We start from the raw sequence: 22,110 nt of genomic DNA, 5'->3' as shown, positions 1-22,110 counted from the left end.
CATATTAGATGATACAGTCTGAGTTCAAAAATAATCTTGACAGGCTAGATTACTGGGTTTTATGTAATGAGATAAAATTTAGTAAGGATAGTAAAGTCTTCCACTTAGGTGTGAAAATAATTGGTCTCCTACGTAAAAGATGGGAGAGGCATTGTATAAGAGCATCTTGCTTGAATACCATTTGGGATCATGATGGCTCTCCAGCTCATTAGGCAATTGACTGGAGAATCACTGGAACAGCTAATCACCATGCCGAGATAAAGCCCAGAAGATGGCAGCAGAGAGCTGCTTGGCAACTACAATACCAGCAGAGATCATAGCATGGGCAGCAGACATGCAAAGTACAAAAGAAGGTAGTGTAATGGTATCAGCCAAGAACATTAGCATCTCTTTGGTATTGGATGGGGATGATGGAGTAGGATGAGTGCATAGGTAGCTTCAGGAAGCAAGATGTTCCAGTTTATCTGTCATAGATTATTGGAAGAGAAGCATGATTAGACAGAAAAGGTAAGGTGGCATCAGGTTGTGGATGACCTTGAACATTTTGCAGAGCAGTGTGAAATTTTCTTGGCAGTAAATATGAATAGTGTTTGTTTTTAATGGATGAATTGAAAAACTCAGTTGTCAATAATCTATTGAATAGGCATGTGAGCACAAAAGTAAATATATCGTACAGGTGAAATACTGTTGGAAAAAAAATAAAATTTGTAAAATGCTATGGCAGGTTTCCATAATTATGATCATTTCAAGTTCTATATAATTTACAAGAGAAAGATCATTTTGGTAATCAGAAATCTTGTTGCATCTGCTTAAAATCTATAAAGCAAAACAAAATAAAAAACAAAAACTGGAGATTGTTAGTAAACAGAAACTGCAAATTTTAGTGTAGTACATATGCGCTAATGGGAAAATGTATATAGTTATATTGTATGACACTGGCTGTTAATGATAGGTGACATTAATACTTTGTATTACTATTTTTGTCTAATGCTATTTGGTCTTTCAATAAACATGTGAAGGAATGTTGAAAGAACAGGAGCAATCAGACACAGGAAATGAGATAGGTTTTGCAAAGATTCAAACTATTTTTTTTCATTCCTTTCTCATGCATAGTCAAAAAAAGTTCTGTTTTGTCACAATCAATACCACAGGGCAAGGACATGGTAACTGACTAATAACTAACTCTATGACTCAATGAGATTATTTGAAGATGGCCCTGTGGTGGGTTGCAGTGAATTCCTTATTAAATCGATCTGGGTCCTGTAGTCATTAAAGACACAAAGCTGTCAATTGAAATTAATTGAAACATAATTGTCTGGCACTGCAAGATCAGATTTGCAACAGGCCTTTGAAAATAAGTACAGATGGAGATTTTAGTTGAGAAAAATATAATTACTATCATAAATTACATCAGAAAATAAATATAACTAACATAAAGCGAATAATAAAATGTTTAAAGAAGGATTTTGCCAGTAAGATTTCCTTGAGGAAATTACTTGGGTTTTTGTTGTTTTTGCTGTTGGGGTTTTGTTGTTGCTGTTGCTATTGTTTTTTGGCTGAAGCTATGGATAGATCTATTTCAGATGAGAAAATTTATACATTTTATCTGAATAACTGGGACTACTACTACTACATTAATATTTTAAAAATAAATTGTTGTTCATAAAAATAAAAATGCCACATTCCACATTACTCTTACTTTATAGAATATAAGATAACTGACATACCTAGCAATATTAAAGAATTAGTTATATCAAATAATCGGGTTACTTTCCTTCTAAATCTTCAATGAATCTTACTTTACAGTGTTTCTTGAAGGTATTTATCATGAATATTATTGAACCTACATTTATTTAACTATCCCTTGTCATTGTTATTGATTTGACTTTATTGCTTTGTGAATAATGTATTACAATATTTCTAAACATATGGTTTGCAGTTTAAATATTGGTATAGTTTTATTTAGTTTTTTTTTTCAAATACTTTAATAAGTTCTGGTTTAATTAATTCATTTCTGCCAGATTTGGGGTTACCAATTTTCTCCCCAGTTTTCCCCTACACACCTCCCCAAAATAGCCATCCCCCCGGATATCCCCTCCTCATTTCCCAATTACATGTAAAATAGTATTAATAATAGCATATATATGTATATATAATATGTATTTTAAACATTTGGTTTTAAAACTTTGAATTCCAGATTCATCCCCTTCCTCCCTTATCACCCACCCTTACTGGGAAGATAAGCAATTCAATATAGGTTATACATGTGTGGCTAATGCAAAAAAATTACCATAGTAGATATATTGTAGAAGACTGATTATATTTCTCTCCCTCCTATTCCTTATCCCACTTGATCTATTCTCTACTTTGGTCCTGTTGCTTTTCAAAAGTGGGTGCTTCCAACTTCCCACCCCGCCAACTGCCCTCCCTTCCATCATCCCCCCTCCCATTCCCTTCCCCCCTACCCGCCTGTAGGGTGACATACCCTATTCAGTGTGTATGTCATTAACTCCATGAGCCAAATTCAATGAGTATAAGGTTGACCCATTCCCTTATGCCTGTTTTTCCCCTCCATTGTACCCATTTTCCCTTTCCTCTTCTATATTAGATAGTTTGCCCCATTCAGTCTCTTCCCATCTCCTCTCAATATATTCCTCTTTCACCTCTTAATTCCACATTTTAAGTATTAGACCTTCCTATTAAATTGGTCCTGTTCCCTCTATGTATGTATACCTGTAAACATATATATATGTATATATATAATACATTCACATATGTATTAATACACCTATATACCCTCCAATAAAGACTATATATATATATACATACATAAATATACGTATATATATTTCTATTCTTTTGAACTATTTTCATACTGAGAAAAGTTTCATCAGTTATAATTATCATTTTTCCATGTAGAAATGTAAATAGTTCAAATGTGATACATTCCTTATGATTTTGTTTCCCTATTTACCTTCTCATGCTTCTCTTGCTTCTTGTATCTGAAAGTCAAATTTTTCAAAACTTTGAATTCCAGATTCATCCCCTTCCTCCCTCATCACCCACCCTTACTGGGAAGATAAGCAGTTCAGTATAGGATGTACATGTGTGGCTAATGCAAAACAATAACATAGTAGATATATTGTAAAAGACTGACTATATTTCCTTCCCTCCTATCCCTCCTCCCATTTGTTCTCTTCTGTACTTTGATCCCATTTCTTTTCAAAAGTGGGTGCTTCCAACTTCCCTCCCCCAGTCTGCCCTCCTTTCCATCATCCCCCCTCTCATCCCCCCCCCACTCTCCTGGAGGGTGAGATACCCTATTTAGTGTATATTCCATTCCCTCCTCAAGCCAAATTCAATGGGAATAAGTTTGACCCATTTCCTTTTGCTTCCCATTCTTCCCCTCCATTGTAAACATTTCCCCTTGCCTTTTCTGTATGAGATAGCGAACCCCATTCTGTCTCTCCCCATCTCCTCTCATTTTATTCCTCTCTCACCTCTTAATTTCATCTTTTAAGTATAATCCCTTCCTGTTACATTGGTCCTGTGCCATCTATCTATGTATACCTGTAAACATATATACACACATTCACACATGTATTCATATGTCCATATGCCATCATATATAGACATATATATTTCTATTCCCTTCAACTACTGAGAAAAGTTTCATAAGTTACAATTATTGTTTTTCCATTTAGCAATTTTTATAGTTCAACTTTGATAAGTTACTTATGATTTCTTTTCCTTGTTCACCTTCTCATGCTTCTCTTGCTTCTTGTATCTGAATGTCAAATTTTCTGTTCAACTCTGGTTTTTTCAGCAAGAATGATTGAAAGTCCTCCATTCCACTGAATGACCATATTTTCCCCTGAAACATGATACTCAGTTTTGCTGGGTAGGTGACTATTGTTTTTAATCCCAGCTCCTTGAATATCATATTCCAAGCACTTCGATCCCTCAGTGTAGAAGCTGCCAGATCCTGGGTTATCCTGATTGTGTTTTCACAAAATTCAAATTGTTCCTTTCTGGCTGCTTGTAATATTATCTCATCAATCTGGGAATTCTGGAACCTGGCAATAATATTCTTAGGTGTTTTCTTTTTGGGATCTTTTTCCAGCAGGCGTTTGGTGGATTCTTTCAACTTCTTTTTTGCCCTCTGATTCTAAAACATCAGGGCAGTTTTCTTTGAGAACTTCCTGTAGGATGATTTCTAGGTTCTAACTTTGATCATGGCTTTCAGGTAGTTTAATAATTTTTAAATTATCTCTCCTGGATCTATTTTCCAGGTCAGTGGTTTTTCCCATGAGATATTTCACCTTGCCTTCTATTCTTTCACTTGTTTGTATCTCTTTAACAGGATCTTTATTTCTCATAAAGTCATTAGCTTCCATTTGCTCCAATCTAATTCTGAAGCCATGATTCTCCTGATTCAGCTTTTCAGATTCTTTTTCCATCTGGCAAATTTGGTTATTTTAAGTCATTCTTCTCCTATTTGCCTTTTTGAGCATCTTTTGCCATTTGAGTCAGTCTGTTTTTTAAAGTGTGATTTTCCTCAGTCAGGCTGTTGACTCGAATTTCATAATTTTCTTTCACTGTTCTCATTTCTCTTCCCCATTTTTCCTCCACTTCTCTTATCTGCTTCTTAAGGTCTTCTATGGCCTGTAACCAGCTCTTATTTTCCTTTAAAGCTTTTGGTGCAGGAGTTCTGACTTCTTACCTTCCTCCTATTCCATGCATTTATCCTTTTTGTCCCCAAAATAGGAGTCTAATGTTGGATTCTTCTCTTTGTTTTGCTTCTTTTGCCTGGTCATGTTGCGACTCAATTTCTTGACTTTGGGGATTTTTGCCACAGTGGGACTCTGCTACCAGTCAGGTGAGCTTCGTACAAAACGCTGGGGTTTTCTCAGCTGCCGGAGGTATTACTTGGGTGCCCTCTCTGAAGCTTCCACATGCTCTAGCAAGCTGGTCACACACCTCAGGACCTCCACCCTAGACAGCAATCCAGATCCAAGCATGTTAAAGCAAGAGTGATTACCCCTCAGAATGGTCATTTGGTCCCCCTACAGTATGCAGGTCAGGAGCTGAAGCTGCAACATGGTGCGGGCTGTGCTGAGGTGGCTCAGCAGCTTCTTTCCCTGGGGACAAAAGCTGATGCTCTCCCAACTACTGGTCCCAAATACCACACTGCACTGACCTCTCACTTTGTCCTTAGCATCTATGTGTTGATAATTCTGTAAGCAGCCACAGCTGATGGTGATCTGAAATCCCTCCAGCCAGTGGTTTGTCGGGCTGCCCTAGGGCTAAAACTCTGCGTGGGGCTAGGCTTGGCTCCCAAAGCACTGTGCTGACCCCTTCCTGCAGGTCTGCTGGGCTGTCCTCAGCAGGAGGTTAGCTTCTCTGTGTCACTGTGTGGGTTTTGAAGCTCCAAAGTTTGTTCAGAATCCCCTTTTACATAAATTAGGGAAGGCGGAAGCTGGAGCTGTGCAGAAGTCCTATTTCTACTCCGCTATCTTCAGTTCTATTTAGTTCTTTATTTACTAGTTCCCATGGTATTGACAGTTTCAGATTAATATGTACTATCTTTTCATCTAAAATAGTTCTCTTTAAGTAATATTTTCAAATAGAAGATAACATTACCATGTCTATTCTGCAGCATACATTGTGATATGAAGAAAGATAAAGAATGCCCTTTCCATCAAGGATGTTACATGAAAATAACTAGGTATATGAAAATTGTATACAGATTGGATGGGTGGCAATCTCACAGTGAAGTTAAGTGACAGAATTTCTGTAAACCTTTTGTAAAATCTAGGCATCCCCAGAAACTAAGATGCAGTGGTGAGTATTCCAGGAATGGGGGTGGGGTGGGGCAGAGAGTGCAAAAGACTAGAGAAGGAGTTTCCTATGAGAAGAATTACAAGAAAAAAAAGGTATTGTAGAGGCTGAGAAGAGTCCATGAAGAAAGGTAAACTAACTGCAGAAGAATGGGAAAAATATGGTGAGTACAGGTCTAAATGCCAAGTGATTTATTTTTGAAAATCAAAGAAATTGGAAGAAATTTGGAATTATTGTGTTGGGCTTGTGGAATGACATGGTTATACCTACACTTTAGAAAAATCTACTCAGCTGGTGGGTGGAAGATGGGTGGTAATGAAGAGAGAGTTGAGGCAAGGAAATAAATTAAAATACTATTGCAATAATTCAGGAGAAGAGTTATGAGGGCCTTAACTGGGGAGATACTGTGAAAGTAGAGGAGAAGAGGTTTGGCAATGGATTGGATAGGTGTGGTGGGAATGAGTAGTCAATGAAGACATCAAAATGTTGACCTAGATGATCCAAAGAGGTTGCTACCCTTATCAGTACCTGGCAACTTGAGAAGAAAATATTTAAAGGAAAGGATTAGTTTTACTTTGAACATGTTGAGTCTGTGAAGCCTATTGGACATCCAGTTTAAGGTGTCCATAAGACAGTTAGTTGGTGATGTGGGAATATAGTTATATAAGGACACATATGTGTGTGTGTGTATTTATATAGATTTAACCTGCAGAGATGATAGTTTAATCTATGAGAGTAGATGAGATCACCACATGAAATGAGTGATGAGAGCATTGGACAGATACATAGGTAACACTCATGGTTTAGAGCATGACATAGTTGAATAAACTCCAAGGGAAACCAAAGATAAGGCCTATGGATATCGACCACTATTTCATACTGGGCCCAGGTGTGCCTTATTTTAGTCCTTCTCAATTATTTTCTCCCTAGCTGCCTTGCCTTCTAAGCCAGAAAAACCATGTCATGATGATTTAACCCTTTCAATTCAGAACTCCTCTCTTGGGGCCATCCTGGTATGATGAGTGTTCCTTGATCCCCACTATTTCAGAAGCCATGACTCATTTTATTACCCAGTCATCTTCTCACCTAAAGTCTTGCTGCTCAGAGCTCTACCACAGTCCTCACCACTCCGCCACTCCCATGCTTTCTAGGTCCAGAGCCATCAGCCAATTAATATACCCATTGCTCTGGGAAAGATTTTATTCATTTATAATGCTATGACTTCATTCCTTATAACTTTCAAAATGAAATACCACTCTTTGGCTACCACTTTCCTACATATGTAGTCTACCACTAATAAAATGGTAAATATCTTAAGTGTGGGGACTCTTTTAATATTTGGATCCTGGGGGGATATATATCCCTTTGATGTATCAATAACTAAGTGAAATTAATAAAACAAATCTTTGAGTGACTTATTAATTATTAAAAAATCTTGACACCATATTTAATTTTAATTGCACTTCACTGGTGCATATATTTGTAAAATACATCAAAAACAAATTCATTGTACATATACTATAAATAAAGGCCAAATGCCAATTAATATCTAGAAAAAAATAATTATTTAATTCATGAATATCATTCTTGGGAGTGAAGATTGCTCAGTAGAAGCAGGACCTCCCCCCTGCTCCCGCTTCCACCTTCCCTAATCCATGTAAAAAGGGATTCTAAACAAACTTTGGAGCTGCATAACCCACAAAATGACACAGAAAAGCTAACCTCCTGTGGAGGACAGCCCATCTGGCCAGAAGGAATAGGCCAGCGCAGCTTTCTGGGAGCCAAGCCCAGCCCCACACCTAGGCTTTAGCCCCAGGGAGGGCCTGACCAGCCACCCAGCCAGAGGGACTCGAGATCAGCAACAGCTGTGGCTGTTTCCAGATTTATCAATACATACATGCATGGACAAAGTGAGAGGTCAGTGCAGTCTGGACTTTGGGACCCAGTAAGTGGGAGTATGTGGCTTTTACCCACAGGGCGAGAAGCCACTGAGACACTGGGCACAGCCAGCCAGTACCACATGGTAGCTTCAGCTCCTGCCCTGCAGAGTGTAGGGTAATAAAGCACAATTCTGAGGGGTAATTGCTCTTGCTTTAACCTTCTTGGATCTGGATTGCAGTCTAGGGTGGAAGTCCTGGAGTGTGTGTCCAGCTTGCCAGAGCGTGTGGAGACCTCAGATAGGGCACCCATCTCCTAGTTCCGGCAGCTGAGAAAACCCCAGCATTTGGGACAAAAGCTCCTCTGTCTGGTGGCAGAGTCCTACTGTGGCAAAAAGCCCAGGGGTCAAAGGACTGAGGGGCAACATGACCAGGCAAAGGAAACAAAGCAGACAGAAGATTCCAATGTTAGACTCCTATTTTGGGGACAAAAAGGAGCAAAGCATGGAACAAGAGGAAGACAGTGAGTTTAGAACTCCTGCACCAAAAGCTTCAAAGGAAAATAGGAGCTAGTTATAGGCCATAGAGGACCTTAAGAAGCAAAGAAGAGAAGTGGAGGAAAAATTTGGAAGAGAAATGAGAACAATACAAGAAAGTTATGAAATGAGAGTCAACAGCCTGACTGAGGACAATAATACCTTAAAAAATAGACTAACTCAAATGGCAATAGAGGCTCCAAAAGGCAATGAGGAGAATACCTTAAAAAGGTGAATTAGTCAGATGGAAAAAAGAATCTCAAAAGCTCAATGAGGAAAATCATTGCTTCAGAATTAGACTGTAGGGCATATATATATATATATATATATATATATATATATATATATATATATATGAGGGTATATGGGCATATGGATACATATGTGAATGTGTATATATGTTTACAGGTATACATAGATAGATGGCACAGGACCAATTTAACAGGAAGGGATGATACTTAAAAGGTGAAATTAAGAGGTGAGAGAGGAATAAAATGAGAGTAGATGGGGAGAGACAGAATGGGGTAAACTATCTCATATAGAAGAGACAAGGGAAAATGGTTACAATGGAGGGGAAAAATAGGAAGGCAAAAGGGAATGGGTCAAACTTATTCCCATTGAATTTGGCTTGAGGAGGGAATGAAATATACACTAAATAGGGTATCTCACCCTCCAGGAGAGTAGGGGGGAAGGGGATGAGAGGGGGGCATTATGGAAGAGAGGGCAGACTGGGCAGGAGGGAAGTTGGAAGCACCCACTTTTGAAAAGGGATGGGATAAAAGTAGAGAATAGAATAAGTGGAAGGTGGGATAGGAGAGAGGGAAATATAGTCAGTCTTTTACAATATATCTACTATGTTATTGTTTTGCATTAGAAACACATGTACAACCTATACTGAACTGCTTATCTTCCCAGTAAGGGTGGGCATCAAGGGAGTAAGGGAATGAATCTGGAATTCAAAGTTTTAAAATCAAATATTCATATATATATATATATATATATATATATAATTAATACTATTTTACATGTAATTGGGAAATAAGATATACAGGTACTGTGGCGTAGAGATCCACTGGAAAAGTCAAAAGGTGTATGGGAGAAAATATGGGAGAGAGCAGATTGGAGGAGGGGATATCCTGTGGGACTGCTATGTTGGGTAGGTGAAAAATGGGGAGAAATTTGTAACTCAAAATCTGGTGGAAATGAATGATATAAATCAGAAGTTAATAAAGCATTTGAAAAATGAAAAAAAAAGTGAATATCATTCTTGTTTTTACTTCTTTGCCAAAGCTAATATTTATATGCCTTAACAAGGGTTTTTCTTGATGCCTGATATTTATAAATGAAAGTATATATGCCTTTCCATAAATAGGTGTGAAATCACAAGTTTTGCATTTCACACAAAGGAACAATTTCAGCAAACTTCCAAGCTACCCACACCTCTGACCAAGACAGAAAATATATTTTTTAAAAAGCTACCTTAAAGAATGTAATTACAAACAGATACTCATGTCCTAGAACCTGCTGCAATCACTGCCCAGTGTTGTTTCTTCAGTGTACAATAAAAACACACTAGAAGTAGGCTTTAATATATTGTGATTATTAGGATTTTTTATTTTGCAAAATATTTCACAATAATATTGTTACACAGCAGAGAATAAAATAACTTACATAGATTACTACAGATACAAGGTACCATGGATTGAGAAAAAAAAAAAAACCTACCTTATAGTACATTTTCCATTTTAAGGCCTAATTTCTTACACTTGACATTCAAGATAAATGGAATTTAACAGCACTATGAATGCACAATAAATCCTAAGAACATAAAATAATTTTAAAAGGAAAATGAAGATAATTTTGCACACAATCCATCAAATTTATGTAGTTGGACTCATTAGGGCTTTGTAATTACTGGAAATGTTGCCATTTTGTATTTATTTCCTCTTTAACCAATTGCTTGTTTATTAACATATAGCTTACATTTTCTTTTGATATTTAAGTGACCCAATTTCATCTAATTCTTTGTTGACTTTTCCATTTGCATATAGCCAGAGCATAGTAAATTGGTGCAGCATAGAGATACATTTTTTTTTAAACTAAAGGGTGCTGGCAAACTACCATAGCTTAGTGTCTTACCAGTTTAGAAACATTTAATGACCTCTGAAGAGTATTTTTTAAACAGACTTGATACCAAAGAGTTAAATCAGAAGAAATACATAGTGGCAGCATTAACTTAAACTGATACCTACACAGGAACCACTTAAATTAATATAGTTTAGCTTAGTCTTTATGGCGATGTTTGTTAACATTTATCCAATATGAATTACTGATATCTTTGAATTTCAACACTAGAATTCTAAGACAAAATATAAAAACCTTTGGAAACAATACCAAATAAGAAGCAGATGCATCATCACATTTGAAATCCCTTTATAGGTTGGAAGGGTTAAAGTTGGTAAATCTGAACTGGAAAGCAGGGTGAGAGCAGAATCACTTTAAAAGAACACCAAAGTTCTAATATTCTTTTTTACCCTTTAGGTAAACTGACTAGGAAAATTCTAATGGTATAATAGTGATTAAATGTCTTACATCAAATCACAAAAGACAAATGGGGAAGCAAAAAAAAAATCACTCAAAATTTATAAATGTGATTAAATGGATGCCTGCACAATTACATATACGTCATGTGCATAATCATTTAAAAACTATTTTAAAAAACTAACAATCTAAGATCCTTTATTAATTACAGACCTTTTTATGTACCAAAGTAGTTCTAGCTATGGGACATTTTTGCTTCTTTGAAGGAGTACCCATTCATTGCCTCTATATTCAAAAGAAAGCATTATTATTTCTTCTTAAAGGCACAATGGTATTGTGCCCTCAGTATCACTTCAATTTCAATCATATTCAATAACAATGTACTATCCAATTAAAAAATCACTTCAATGAGATTTTATTACCTTATGTATTTTATCATTTTGCCTTTCCTAATTTGCTCTTTCTCATTTCACCAAAAATTAAACAGGAAATGATACTTTTTCACAAACTCACATTCCTCCAAACTTCCCTTTATATTATGGCACATTTTAAATAAAATTTCTTTACAAAATTAGCAATTCCTTGACCTTTTAATTTTTTTTTACACAGCACAGATTGGAATAACTACATTTTTTAACTTACAAATTTAAATGAACCAAATTACAATTTAGTTTGCTCTTCAATAGTACCATAGAAAATTATATAAGAAAAAAATGACTTTATCTCAGAGTTACAAGGAAGGAGTACTGAAATACTACATATACTGGAATACTGACATTAATCAGAGAGCATGCACATAAGTTTCTAATTATTCAGGTCACCTGAAATATTTGCATGTTTATAGAAACATTAGAGAGTTATTTAAATTTGATCAATGATGTAGGATGAGATTTTTCATATATTCCTAGAGCAGGCTGTATGCTGTACATATATACACATTAACTGGTCAGAGCACAGACAGCATTGTCATGCTTTCATTCAAAATTAAAATGCCGTATTTTCATTACAATCACACAGCATCAAAATACAATATATTGCTTCAAAAATGCAAATGATTTCACAGGCTGGCCTTTGTGATTGAGAAGAGGAATGATTAATGGTCTTATATTTTACACAAATGGACAAAAATACATCATAAATATATTGACCAATATATAACATTGAAGAACAAGAAACAGAAAGGGAACAATGCCCTTGCATAAAGATCAATTCTCTTTGCTGCTGTTGGAATAACTGGTTTGGCAGGGGGAGGCTTCTTGTTGTTCTTTGCCTGAGATTTCCCCAGTCCATTGTTTACTTCAATGGGTTTTCCATAACAGTCATAGTTGGACAATTCGAAATCTCTAGGTAAGCTACCAACAATACTGAAGTCGTTTGATCTCAGGTCAGATTTAGAAGTACAGACTTTTTTGCATCTGGTCTCCCCAACCTAGTAAATGAAAAGGAATAGACATAATATGCTTAGAACTTTTTTATGCATAAGTAAAGTATCTTTGTTGAGAGAACTTCAGAAAAAGATATCTATCATATTAAGAATTTGTTAAATTCTCTTAGCTTTCTTCTGAGGAAAAATAATCAATAAGCAACCTACTGAATTATTAAATTAGTTGAATACTTATATCTCCATAGCACTGCCTATATAAAGTTATTTATGCTATCAAACAAACCATTACATTCACATAAATCATCACCATTTCTATGTACTACCACTAAAACTATCAGGAAGATATAGAAAGAGAAATTCCAGTTAAAATAATGACAGACAATAAAAACTACTTGAGACTCCACCTGCCAAGCTACATCCAGGGATTATGTTATTGTAATTACAAAACACTTTCAAAAAGTTAGAGAAATATTAATTGCTCACGGGTAGGCCAAGTCAATATAATAAACATGACAGTTCTACCTAAGGTAATTTACTTATTCAGTGCCATACCAACAAAACTACAAAATAAATTTTTTTTATGGAACTAGAAAAATAGCAACAAAATTAATCTGGAAGAACAAAAATCAAGGACACAAAGAGAATTGGTGAAAATGTAAAGGATGGTGGTTTAGCAATTTCAGGTTTTAAAGTCGATTACAAAAGAGTAATCATCAAAAATGATCTGGTATTTGCTAAGAAATAGAGTGTAGATCAGTGGAATAGACTAGGAAAATAATACAGAGAACATAACATAAATGACCACAAAAATCTAGTGTTTGATCTACCTAAAGATTCAGACTTTTAAGGTAAAAACTCAACATTTGACCAAAATTGCTAGGAACACTGGAAAGCAGTTTTGCAGAAACTATGCACTGACCAATACCTCACTGCATATACCAAAATAAAGTCAAAATGGATAAATGATTAAACCTAAAGGGTGATATAATTAAATTAGGGGAGCATTGAAAAATGTGCCTTTCAGCTCAATGGATAGTGATAAGAGTTTATAACAAAGCAAGGAATAGAGAGCATCACAGAATTTAAAATGGATAATTTTGATGACCTGAAATTAAAATGTTTTCACACAAATAAAATTAATGCATCCACAATTAGAGAGAAAACAGAAAATTATAACTCTGATATATGCACATATGTGCATATATATTATGTATGTGCTTTGTAAGTTTATATAGATGTACACACACAAATATGTGTGTAAAGGGTCTAAGCGAAAATTATATATTATATAACAATAAGAGCCATTCTCTAGTTGGTAAATGGTAAAAGGATATGAACAAGCATCTTTCAAAAGAAGAAATTAAAGTGATCAATAATTACAAAAAAAGAATGTTCTAAATTACTACTTATTAGAGAAGTGCAAATTAAAACAACTCTGAGATACCACTTCACTTTTATCAGATTAGGTAACATGACAGAAAAGGAAAATTACTAATGCCAGAGGGGATGAGGAAAACGTGACAAACTAATGCTTTCTTGGTGGAATAGTGAACTAGTTCAAACATTCTGGAGAACAATTTAAAACTAAACCCAAAAGGCTATAAAACTGCATATTCTTTGACAGAGCATTAACACTACTAGGTCTGTATCACAAAGAGATTAAAAAAGGAAAATAACTTATTTGAACAAAAATATTTATAATCACCCTTTTTGTCATAGCAAAGAATTGGAATCAAAGGGCTGTCCATCAATTAGGAAATAGCAGAATGAGTTTGGTGCATGATTGTGATGGAATACTATTGTGCTATAAGAAATAATGAGCAGAATGGTTTCATTCATTCATGATCTAATGCAAAGAGAAGTGAGTAGAACCCATTTTACACAGTAATAGCAATATTATAAGGATGTTCAACTGTGAAACACAACTACTCTGTTCAAGACAATGACCCAAGATAATTCCAAAGGACTCATGATGTATAATGCATCCACTTCTGGAGAGAACTGACAAACTCTGAGTGCAGATCGAACATACTTTTTTGTAATCTTTATTTTTATTGTTTTATTAAATTGGATGAATTATTTTTTTTCAACATGGCTTATATAGAAATATGTTTTGCATGACTTCACATGTATAATCTATATCAAATCGCTTGGCTTCTCAAGGTGGGCAGAGAGGAAAGATAAAGGGAAATAATTTAGAACTCAGCGTTTAAAAATTATTATTAAAATTTTATATGTAATTGGAAAATATTTAACAAAATCAATAAAAATAAACTTTAAAAATCCTTATGAGATTAATCTAATTTATTGTTACAGAGTGACAAAAACATTAATCTTCAACATATTGGTGCTTGTAAGAATTCCAAGTTAGAATTCCTATAAGCTAAAATTGTGTATTCAGAGGAGGTATGGAAGGTATTTTTACCTTATCCTGCCACTAAGATTCAGCCATGACCCAGGCCTGTCTCCACTTAGGTTGATGGATTACAGAAATCACCTTGTACTTTCAAATCTTTGATTTCTTTATAGAAACTGTTTCAAGAGATGTCATCTTCTGGGATAAAGGCTTCTGTCTATTAGATGACTTACATATATCACTCTTATCAAATACATAAAGTAAAGAGAATTTCACATCTTATTATTAACTGAGTGAATCAGTTGACCTAAGGGGTGAAACAATTAACTATCATCAATGGATAGTATGTTGTATAAAATATTTAAATTATATTACTAATTGAATTCAATTCAGTTCAACAAAACTATCAATCACCTTCTACACACCAGACATCATTATAATTTATTAAGAATACAATGATAAAAAACACAGTTCCATCATCTACTAGGAGTATATAACATACAGACTGATAAATATGTTAAAAGTTAGAATGTGAGAGGGACAAAAGCACAAACCGATAGAGTGTTCTGATCATATCACAATCATTAATTTATTGGAATTAATTATAAATTTGAATATTTGACCTATAACCTAGAAACAGAGCATTAAAATATTATTTAGATTAATGTGTTTGGAGACTACAGTGAAGCCCCTTTAATCTAGGTTATTTTTTTTTGCATGGTAGGACAATTAAGTTCCAATTAGTGCAAATAATGAATCATAGTTACACATATTTGAATTTGCACTATTTGAGTTTATGATTATATAAAATATTGTCAACAATAAGACTACTTCAGGGGTATTTATTATTTGTACTAGTCATTATTTCTCTGTATCACAACAAATTATAAAAAATGCCCAATTTTTCCTGCTTTACACTACTCTTGGGCTATAAGTGAAAGAACTCAGGACACTATATTAGCTCTTTAGATATTTTAATGTACTGCTACTGAGATATGAAATAATTTTCTATTTGAATGACACCCTATTTTTTATTATATTACCTCTCTGTCTCTCTCTCCATCTCTCTGTCTTTATCTTTGTCTCTGTCTCTCTCTCTCTATTTTTCTCTCTTCCTCCATCCCTCCCTTGCTCCCTCCCTCCCTTTTTCTCTCTCCCACAACTTCCAAAGTGATATCTCTAAAACACAATCTTAACCGTATCATACCCCTGCTTAATAAATGCCAATGGTTCCCTATTGCCTTCAGGATAAAATAATAAGTCCTCTACTTGGCATCTTCTAGTCTACCCAGGCTACGTTTCCAGGCTTATTATATGTCACGCACTATATAACTCATCTAAACTGGTCTACTTCCCGTTTTGTGTAAGTCCTTCCATCTATCTCCATTATACAGAGGTGGGATATTGCAGGCATACCGAGTTACCCCAAAGCTCAGCTCAAACACCACCTCCTGCTCCTCACTACTGCTTCTTCTCCCACCTCCCCAAATTAACTTGTATTGTGTGTGGTTTTCGTTGGATATTACTACTTTTATTTTAGAATTCTTTCTTTACTTCCAGTGGCTACCTGTGACCTCCAGAATCAAATAGAAAACTCTTTGTTTGTTTTTTAAAGACTCTTATAACCTGGCCCTTTCCTACCTTTCCGGTCTTCTCATCCCTAACTCTCCCTCCCCCCTTCCCCCCATTATATTAAAACTGGACATTTGCTGTTCTTCACATACAACATTGCAGGACTTTTTTATTGCCTGCCCTTTGTACCTAGAATGTTCTCCCTCTTTATTTCCACTTCGTGGCTTATTTTTTCTCTTCCTTTAAGTCTAAATTTAAACCCCATCTTCTGCAAGAAGCTTTTTCAGTCTTCCTTAATCTTAATATCTTCCCTCTGAAACTATCCACAATTCATTCTCTATGTATCTTGTTCATACAGAGTAGTTTGTATATTGTCTCTCCCCCATTAGACTGAGTTCCTTGAGAACAGATTTTTGTTTTCTTTTGTTTTTAATATTTTGTAACCCTGGTGATTACCACAGTGCCTGGCAGATAGTAGAGACATAGTAAATGCTGTTTGACTGAATGATTATTTGTATAATTTATACAAATTTTATTCCAAATACAAATTTGTTATGCTATCATTCTGATTATCAAATGGGAAATCATTGAAATATAGTAAACTTAATCTTAAGTAAACAAAGTGATAATGTCAATTAGCCTAAAAGTTATAATGAAGGTTGATATGCCTTAGAACACCAACGAATTTTGTCAATTCTCCTGGAGATGTTTGGAATTTTCACCTTCAGTTTCATGTGGTTTTTTGTGTGACTAAAAAACTTTAAAAGTAAATATTTTAGATGTTCTATTCAGACTTATACATAGCTTCCATTGGCTGCAAGGAAGCAAAAAAAGAATTCCAAAAGAAAAGCAGTAATAATATCCAAAGAAAAGCACACACAGGAATCAATTATTAGTGCCAAGCAAGAAGACTGCTTCTCAGTAACTTGAAACTGACAAAACCATACTCGAAGTACACACTAACAAGGTGATATATATCTAATTCAAATTTTATATTTTTCTATTGTGTCTCCTTGAGAAATGTGGGATTTATTTCCCTTCCTCTCATAAACTTTTGTGACTTCTTTGCTGGTAGCAGAAATCTAGCATGTGAAATTGAGATATTAAAGGATCATTTGTGAAACAGAAATAAATGACCCAATGGATTATTTCCTTCACTCTTTCATACCTGGGCCCTTTTGCTTTGAGCACACTAAAAAACTGAGAGGCTGTTAGGCAAAAATAGAGTTCATTATGAACAGAAAATATTACTATGCTGATATAATACATAAAATCATCTTTAGATCTTTCATTGATCTAAAGGGAAGTATTCTGCAAATCATTTTATCAGCTTCAGTTGGGTGCTGATTTAAGAAACCAGAGCCAGACAAATAAATTTTTGCTTTATTTATGTGTAAAGAAAAGATTGTGCTTCCTATCTGACTTGGGTAGAATTTTTGATTTGATCAGCATGAGAAGTTTCCAACTGATAATGCAAATCATCCACTTTGACCTCTCTTTTACTTAGTTTACAAATCCTGAGACACATGGAGGCCAAATGATGTGTCTAAGATCACAGCCATTATGTATCAAAGATGAGATTTGAATACAAACATTCCAAATTCTAATTCTAGCCTTCAGGCTATTATATCATGATGCCTAAAGATAGCTGAATAGATAGACAACTGGGCAAAACACTACCATAGCATAGGCAGACATTTTGATTATACATTTATCTATGCATGGCTGTGACATTCTGAAGTACACGGAAGAGTCAAATTTTTTAGCATTTATGTTTGAAAATACCCTCCTAGAAACAGAGGATAGACATGAAGCACTGTATGTAGTTTTTCTCTGTCAGTTTTCCTCTTCTCAGTAGGAGCAGCATTTTTTAAAATTGGCTTTAAATATATTCCAATTTCCAATTACTATTATATCTCAGCATTGTTGTTTTTGTTATTAGTATTATTACTATTTTGACAGAGGCAATTATAATTACATTATGTGTTATTATGATTGAAATTAAGTAAACTGGTATTTGAAAAGACAACATATTTACAACCAAGAAATTCCTGAAAAGTACAATTGAATTTTTGCATCAAAACTACTAAACCAAGACAATAATAGTATTTGTGCAACCAAGTTGTACTCTAGTTGCCTTGTGATTACTTCTTAATGTATCTCAAAATGATTTTATGAACCTTTTAATTTTAAAATCAGCTTATACAGATGGGAATCTAATGTTGATACTAAAGCTAAATTACTTATTCTAATTAAAATCCTAGATCAAAGTTATAAAGTCTAGATTATATATAGATGGTGTGTTTGTGTATGTACACAAACATATATTTTTTTGAAAATTGCTTTCTGTAATTGATAATAACAATAATGCTAAATTCCATTTCTTCCAGAAAAAAAATCTCCCATAAGTATTCTAACATGAGTTTAGATGGTGAACTACTTAAATAGGCTATACCATTTTGTGGTGACTATTAGCTTGATTTGAAAGAACTTCTGTGAAAGGAAAAGTAAAAATAGCATAACTTAACCTATGAATCCAGTGATCTCATTTGTTATCTTCCATGTACAGATATGGCCAACTTATATATTTCACATACTATGAAAAACTGGGGAGATTTTTCCTAGGAACTCTGGTCCTTGTGGTTGCAAAATACCTTGTGCCTGATGACTTTTATTATGCAACATAATCAATTAAAGTTCTTTGCTCTTTAGCTTTACTGCAACAACACAATAGACCTCTGGAATAAGGAAAGTATTTTTTCCATTAGTTTTGTCTTTAAAATAATTATTTATTTTGCTTTTGTGTTTTTTTTTTCAAGTGGTGTTTTAGGTAGCAAACACTGTTTTTAGTATACACTTTTCATTTTATTCTTAGTTTTGTGTCATAGAAGCTAGGTTTTGAAGAAAGAATTGGACATGGACACAGAATTTAATTCAAAGCCTACTTCACCCATTTACTAGCTCTTTGTCACTGTGTAAGTCACTTAACCTCTCTATGCCTCAGTTTTATCACCTTAAAATGGTAAAAATAATAACACCTACCTCATAATGCTGTGTCAAAGATGAAATCAGATAATATATATAAAAAATGCTATGCAAAACTTAAAGCGCTATAAATGCAAGGAAAAACAACTGCACAAACATTCCATCAAGGACTTTGTATCAATAGAAAAATGTCTTTCCCATGAGGTCAAAAAGATAATGTGAAAAGTTTCTTACCCGGGTAAAAAGCATCCTCACCTGTAAAGTGCTGATGTGAACAGGAGTCCCTGTACCATTGACTGTGTTCTTCTTAGCTGAATTTCCACCTTTCCCTTCTGCTTGCTCTGCCTTGGCAATCCTGGCTTTTTCTGCTTCAATTCGTTTGGGGTTGTTTAACATCACCTGAACCACAGCATACTCTACGAGTGATGCAAACCCAAAGAGAAGGCAAGCGATTAGCCAGACATCAAGGGCCTTCACATAGGATACTTTGGGAAGCTCAGCAGCAAGGGTGGTACATTCAGATGCCAAGCTGAGGACGGAGAAGATACCTGTAAAATGAGAAATTTGAGGTATAAAAAATTAATATTTTTTTCTGCATTTTAGGTCATTCTCAACATTACACAACTTTATGTCTTACAGTGACCCTTCCAATGGGTCATTTAAAAGAGAAATACAAATTTGTAGCCAGAGATGATTGGATGTGCTTTGTAAATACTTTATCATTTTAAGAAATAAAATAGAAAATTTGAATAACATTATTTTAAAAATATACAGATCTGGTTTATAATATAATAAAATTTCATTTTATTTTCAAGTAACCCCATTTTAGTGTATCCCAAATAAAGAACAAGCCTCAAACCCATTTTACTCTAGATCTCATAGATTGGACCATAATAGGCCCTGGCCCAAGCTCTACTTAATGGCTGCATTTTGGGCCCTCCTAGCTCAAAGTGAATGTTAACAGTAACTGTTTCTCTTTTGACCAGCAACCCAAGGGTCTTCTCCTCCCAGTGTGATTTTTTTTTCAATTAAAGGGACCATCCCTTGACTCACTTCTTAAAGAGGCCTATTCACAGAATGGGCCTTAGCTAACTGAAAGTGAGAACTTTAAAAGACCTTAGCTTAAAAGGGTCTGGTTCTCCCATGGAATCCTGGGCCATCTCCAGTCATTCTGATGAATATCTGGTCACTGGACCAAGATGGCTCTGGAGGAGAAAATGAGGCTGGTGACCTTGCACAGCCCTCGCTCACTGAAACAAAGTCAACTGCAAGTCAAGTCACTTCCCTGATATCATGATCCTCTTTGAAAACAAAGGACAAACACAACAACCTGTCTCTCTCTCTCTCTCAATCTGTGTGTGTATGTGTGTGTAGTGTAGTATATTCAGTTATATACATTATCTGAATTTTCAAATTATTTTCAGACTAAATCTAGTAGTACCATTTCATTCTAGAGTGAGAATCACAAGATAAAAAAATATAATTAATTCCTAGAAAAATTCCTAGTAAAGAGACATAATAGATGTAATTTATTAAGAAGGAAAACAGATTTTAAAAGATTATAAGGAAAAATATCTAGTTCAGTCTTTTGAAACTATTTGACTCATAATTTGAAAAAAACTGGGATAATAGAACATCATTCTGGCAGAAATTGGTGTTATACCAATGATACCTCATAGCATACATCACAAAAAGTTTCAAATGGATACAGTACATGAACAAGATATTAAAAAGATCATATTATAAACAAATTAAAGGAGAAAGGAAACAATTATCTTTTGAATCCATGGAGAAGTCAAGATTAAACTAGTGATTGAATTACATGTAACCAAAAGGACAATTTTGATTATATTTTTAAAAATGCACAAATTTAACTTCTGTAATAAAAACTAGGAGAACAAGTAACTGAGGAAAAATTTTATGACAATTTTCTCAAATAAAGGACACATTTAAAAATATATAAAGAATTGATTCAAATTTCTTAAAACTAAGAGTCATTCCTCAATATCCAAATGATATTAATGCAAATTTTTCAAAGAAAAAATTAAGGTATAAATCGTGAAATAAAAATTACATATACATACATACATATGTATATATACATATATATGTATATGTGTGTGTGTGTGTGTGTGTGTGTATAACCAAGAGAGATGCAAATTAAACCCACTTTTCCACCTCTATCAGAGTAGGAAAAATAACAAAAGAAATAGACAAATGTTGATAGGGCTATGGGAAAACAGGTACATTCATGCACTATTGGTGGAGCTGTGGGTTAGTTCAATAATTCTTAAAAGCAATTTAAAAATACCCTCAGAAACTAAAAATAAAGATAAAAGACAAAGAAAAAAACTTTTTTATACCACTACTAGGCCCATACATCAAAGTTAATCAAAGAAAGAGGAAAAGGATCTATATGTACAGAAATAATTATAGCAGCTGTTTTCATGGTTGCCAAAATTTGAAAACTATGGAGCTATCCTCCAACTGGAGAATGGACAATTAAGTTGTTAAATATGAATTGCAAATAAATATTATTGTGAAATTAGAAATTATGAAATTGACAGTTTCAAAGGAAACTAGGATGACCTTTGTAAACTGATTCAAAGAAAAGTGAAGCAGACCCAAAAGAACAATTTATAAAATGATAAGAACATTATAGGGAGAAAATATTTGGAAAGACTTGAGAATGTAATGCAGTGATAAGTTATGAATCTGAAAGACAAAAATGAATTATGCCATTCATCTCTTGGCTGAGGGATTAATTGAAAATTCAGGAAGGAACATAAATTTCAGGACGTGGTTAATGGAGGCATGTGCTTTTTTTCCCCCAGACTATATATGAATGTGAGGGATTTTTATTTTAAAAAAATTCCTCAGTTGATGTATGTGAGGGAAATGATGTGGAAAAATATAATTTTTTACTTGAAAAACAAAAAAAATATACTATCAACAACAAAATTCTGCTTTGTACATATCAGGAAAACATTAACAAAAAACATAAATAAGTTATTTAGG

The 22,110-nt window shown here is 34.4% G+C and overlaps 1 protein-coding gene across 1 annotated transcript in view; it reads right to left on the bottom strand.

Moving 5' to 3' along the window:
* Positions 1 to 9,833: 9,833 nt before the first annotated feature.
* Positions 9,834 to 22,110, bottom strand: part of GLRB (glycine receptor beta) — a 109,476-nt gene continuing 97,199 nt past the window's right edge. Inside the window, exons 9-10 of the mRNA XM_069105626.1 lie at positions 19,348 to 19,640; positions 9,834 to 12,224 (exon numbers count right to left, since the gene is read on the bottom strand). Of these exons, the coding sequence (XP_068961727.1) occupies positions 11,928 to 12,224; positions 19,348 to 19,640 (590 nt within the window). The 3' untranslated portion in view covers positions 9,834 to 11,927. The remainder of the gene's footprint in view (positions 12,225 to 19,347; positions 19,641 to 22,110) is intronic.

The sequence above is a fragment of the Petaurus breviceps genome, unplaced genomic scaffold (assembly GCF_028583685.1).
Source record: "Petaurus breviceps papuanus isolate PSGF00001 unplaced genomic scaffold, PetGlider_PUasm1.0 76, whole genome shotgun sequence".
NCBI lineage: Eukaryota > Metazoa > Chordata > Mammalia > Diprotodontia > Petauridae > Petaurus > Petaurus breviceps.
Note: the sequence above shows the minus strand (reverse complement) of the source record. Positions and strands in the feature narration are given on the sequence as shown.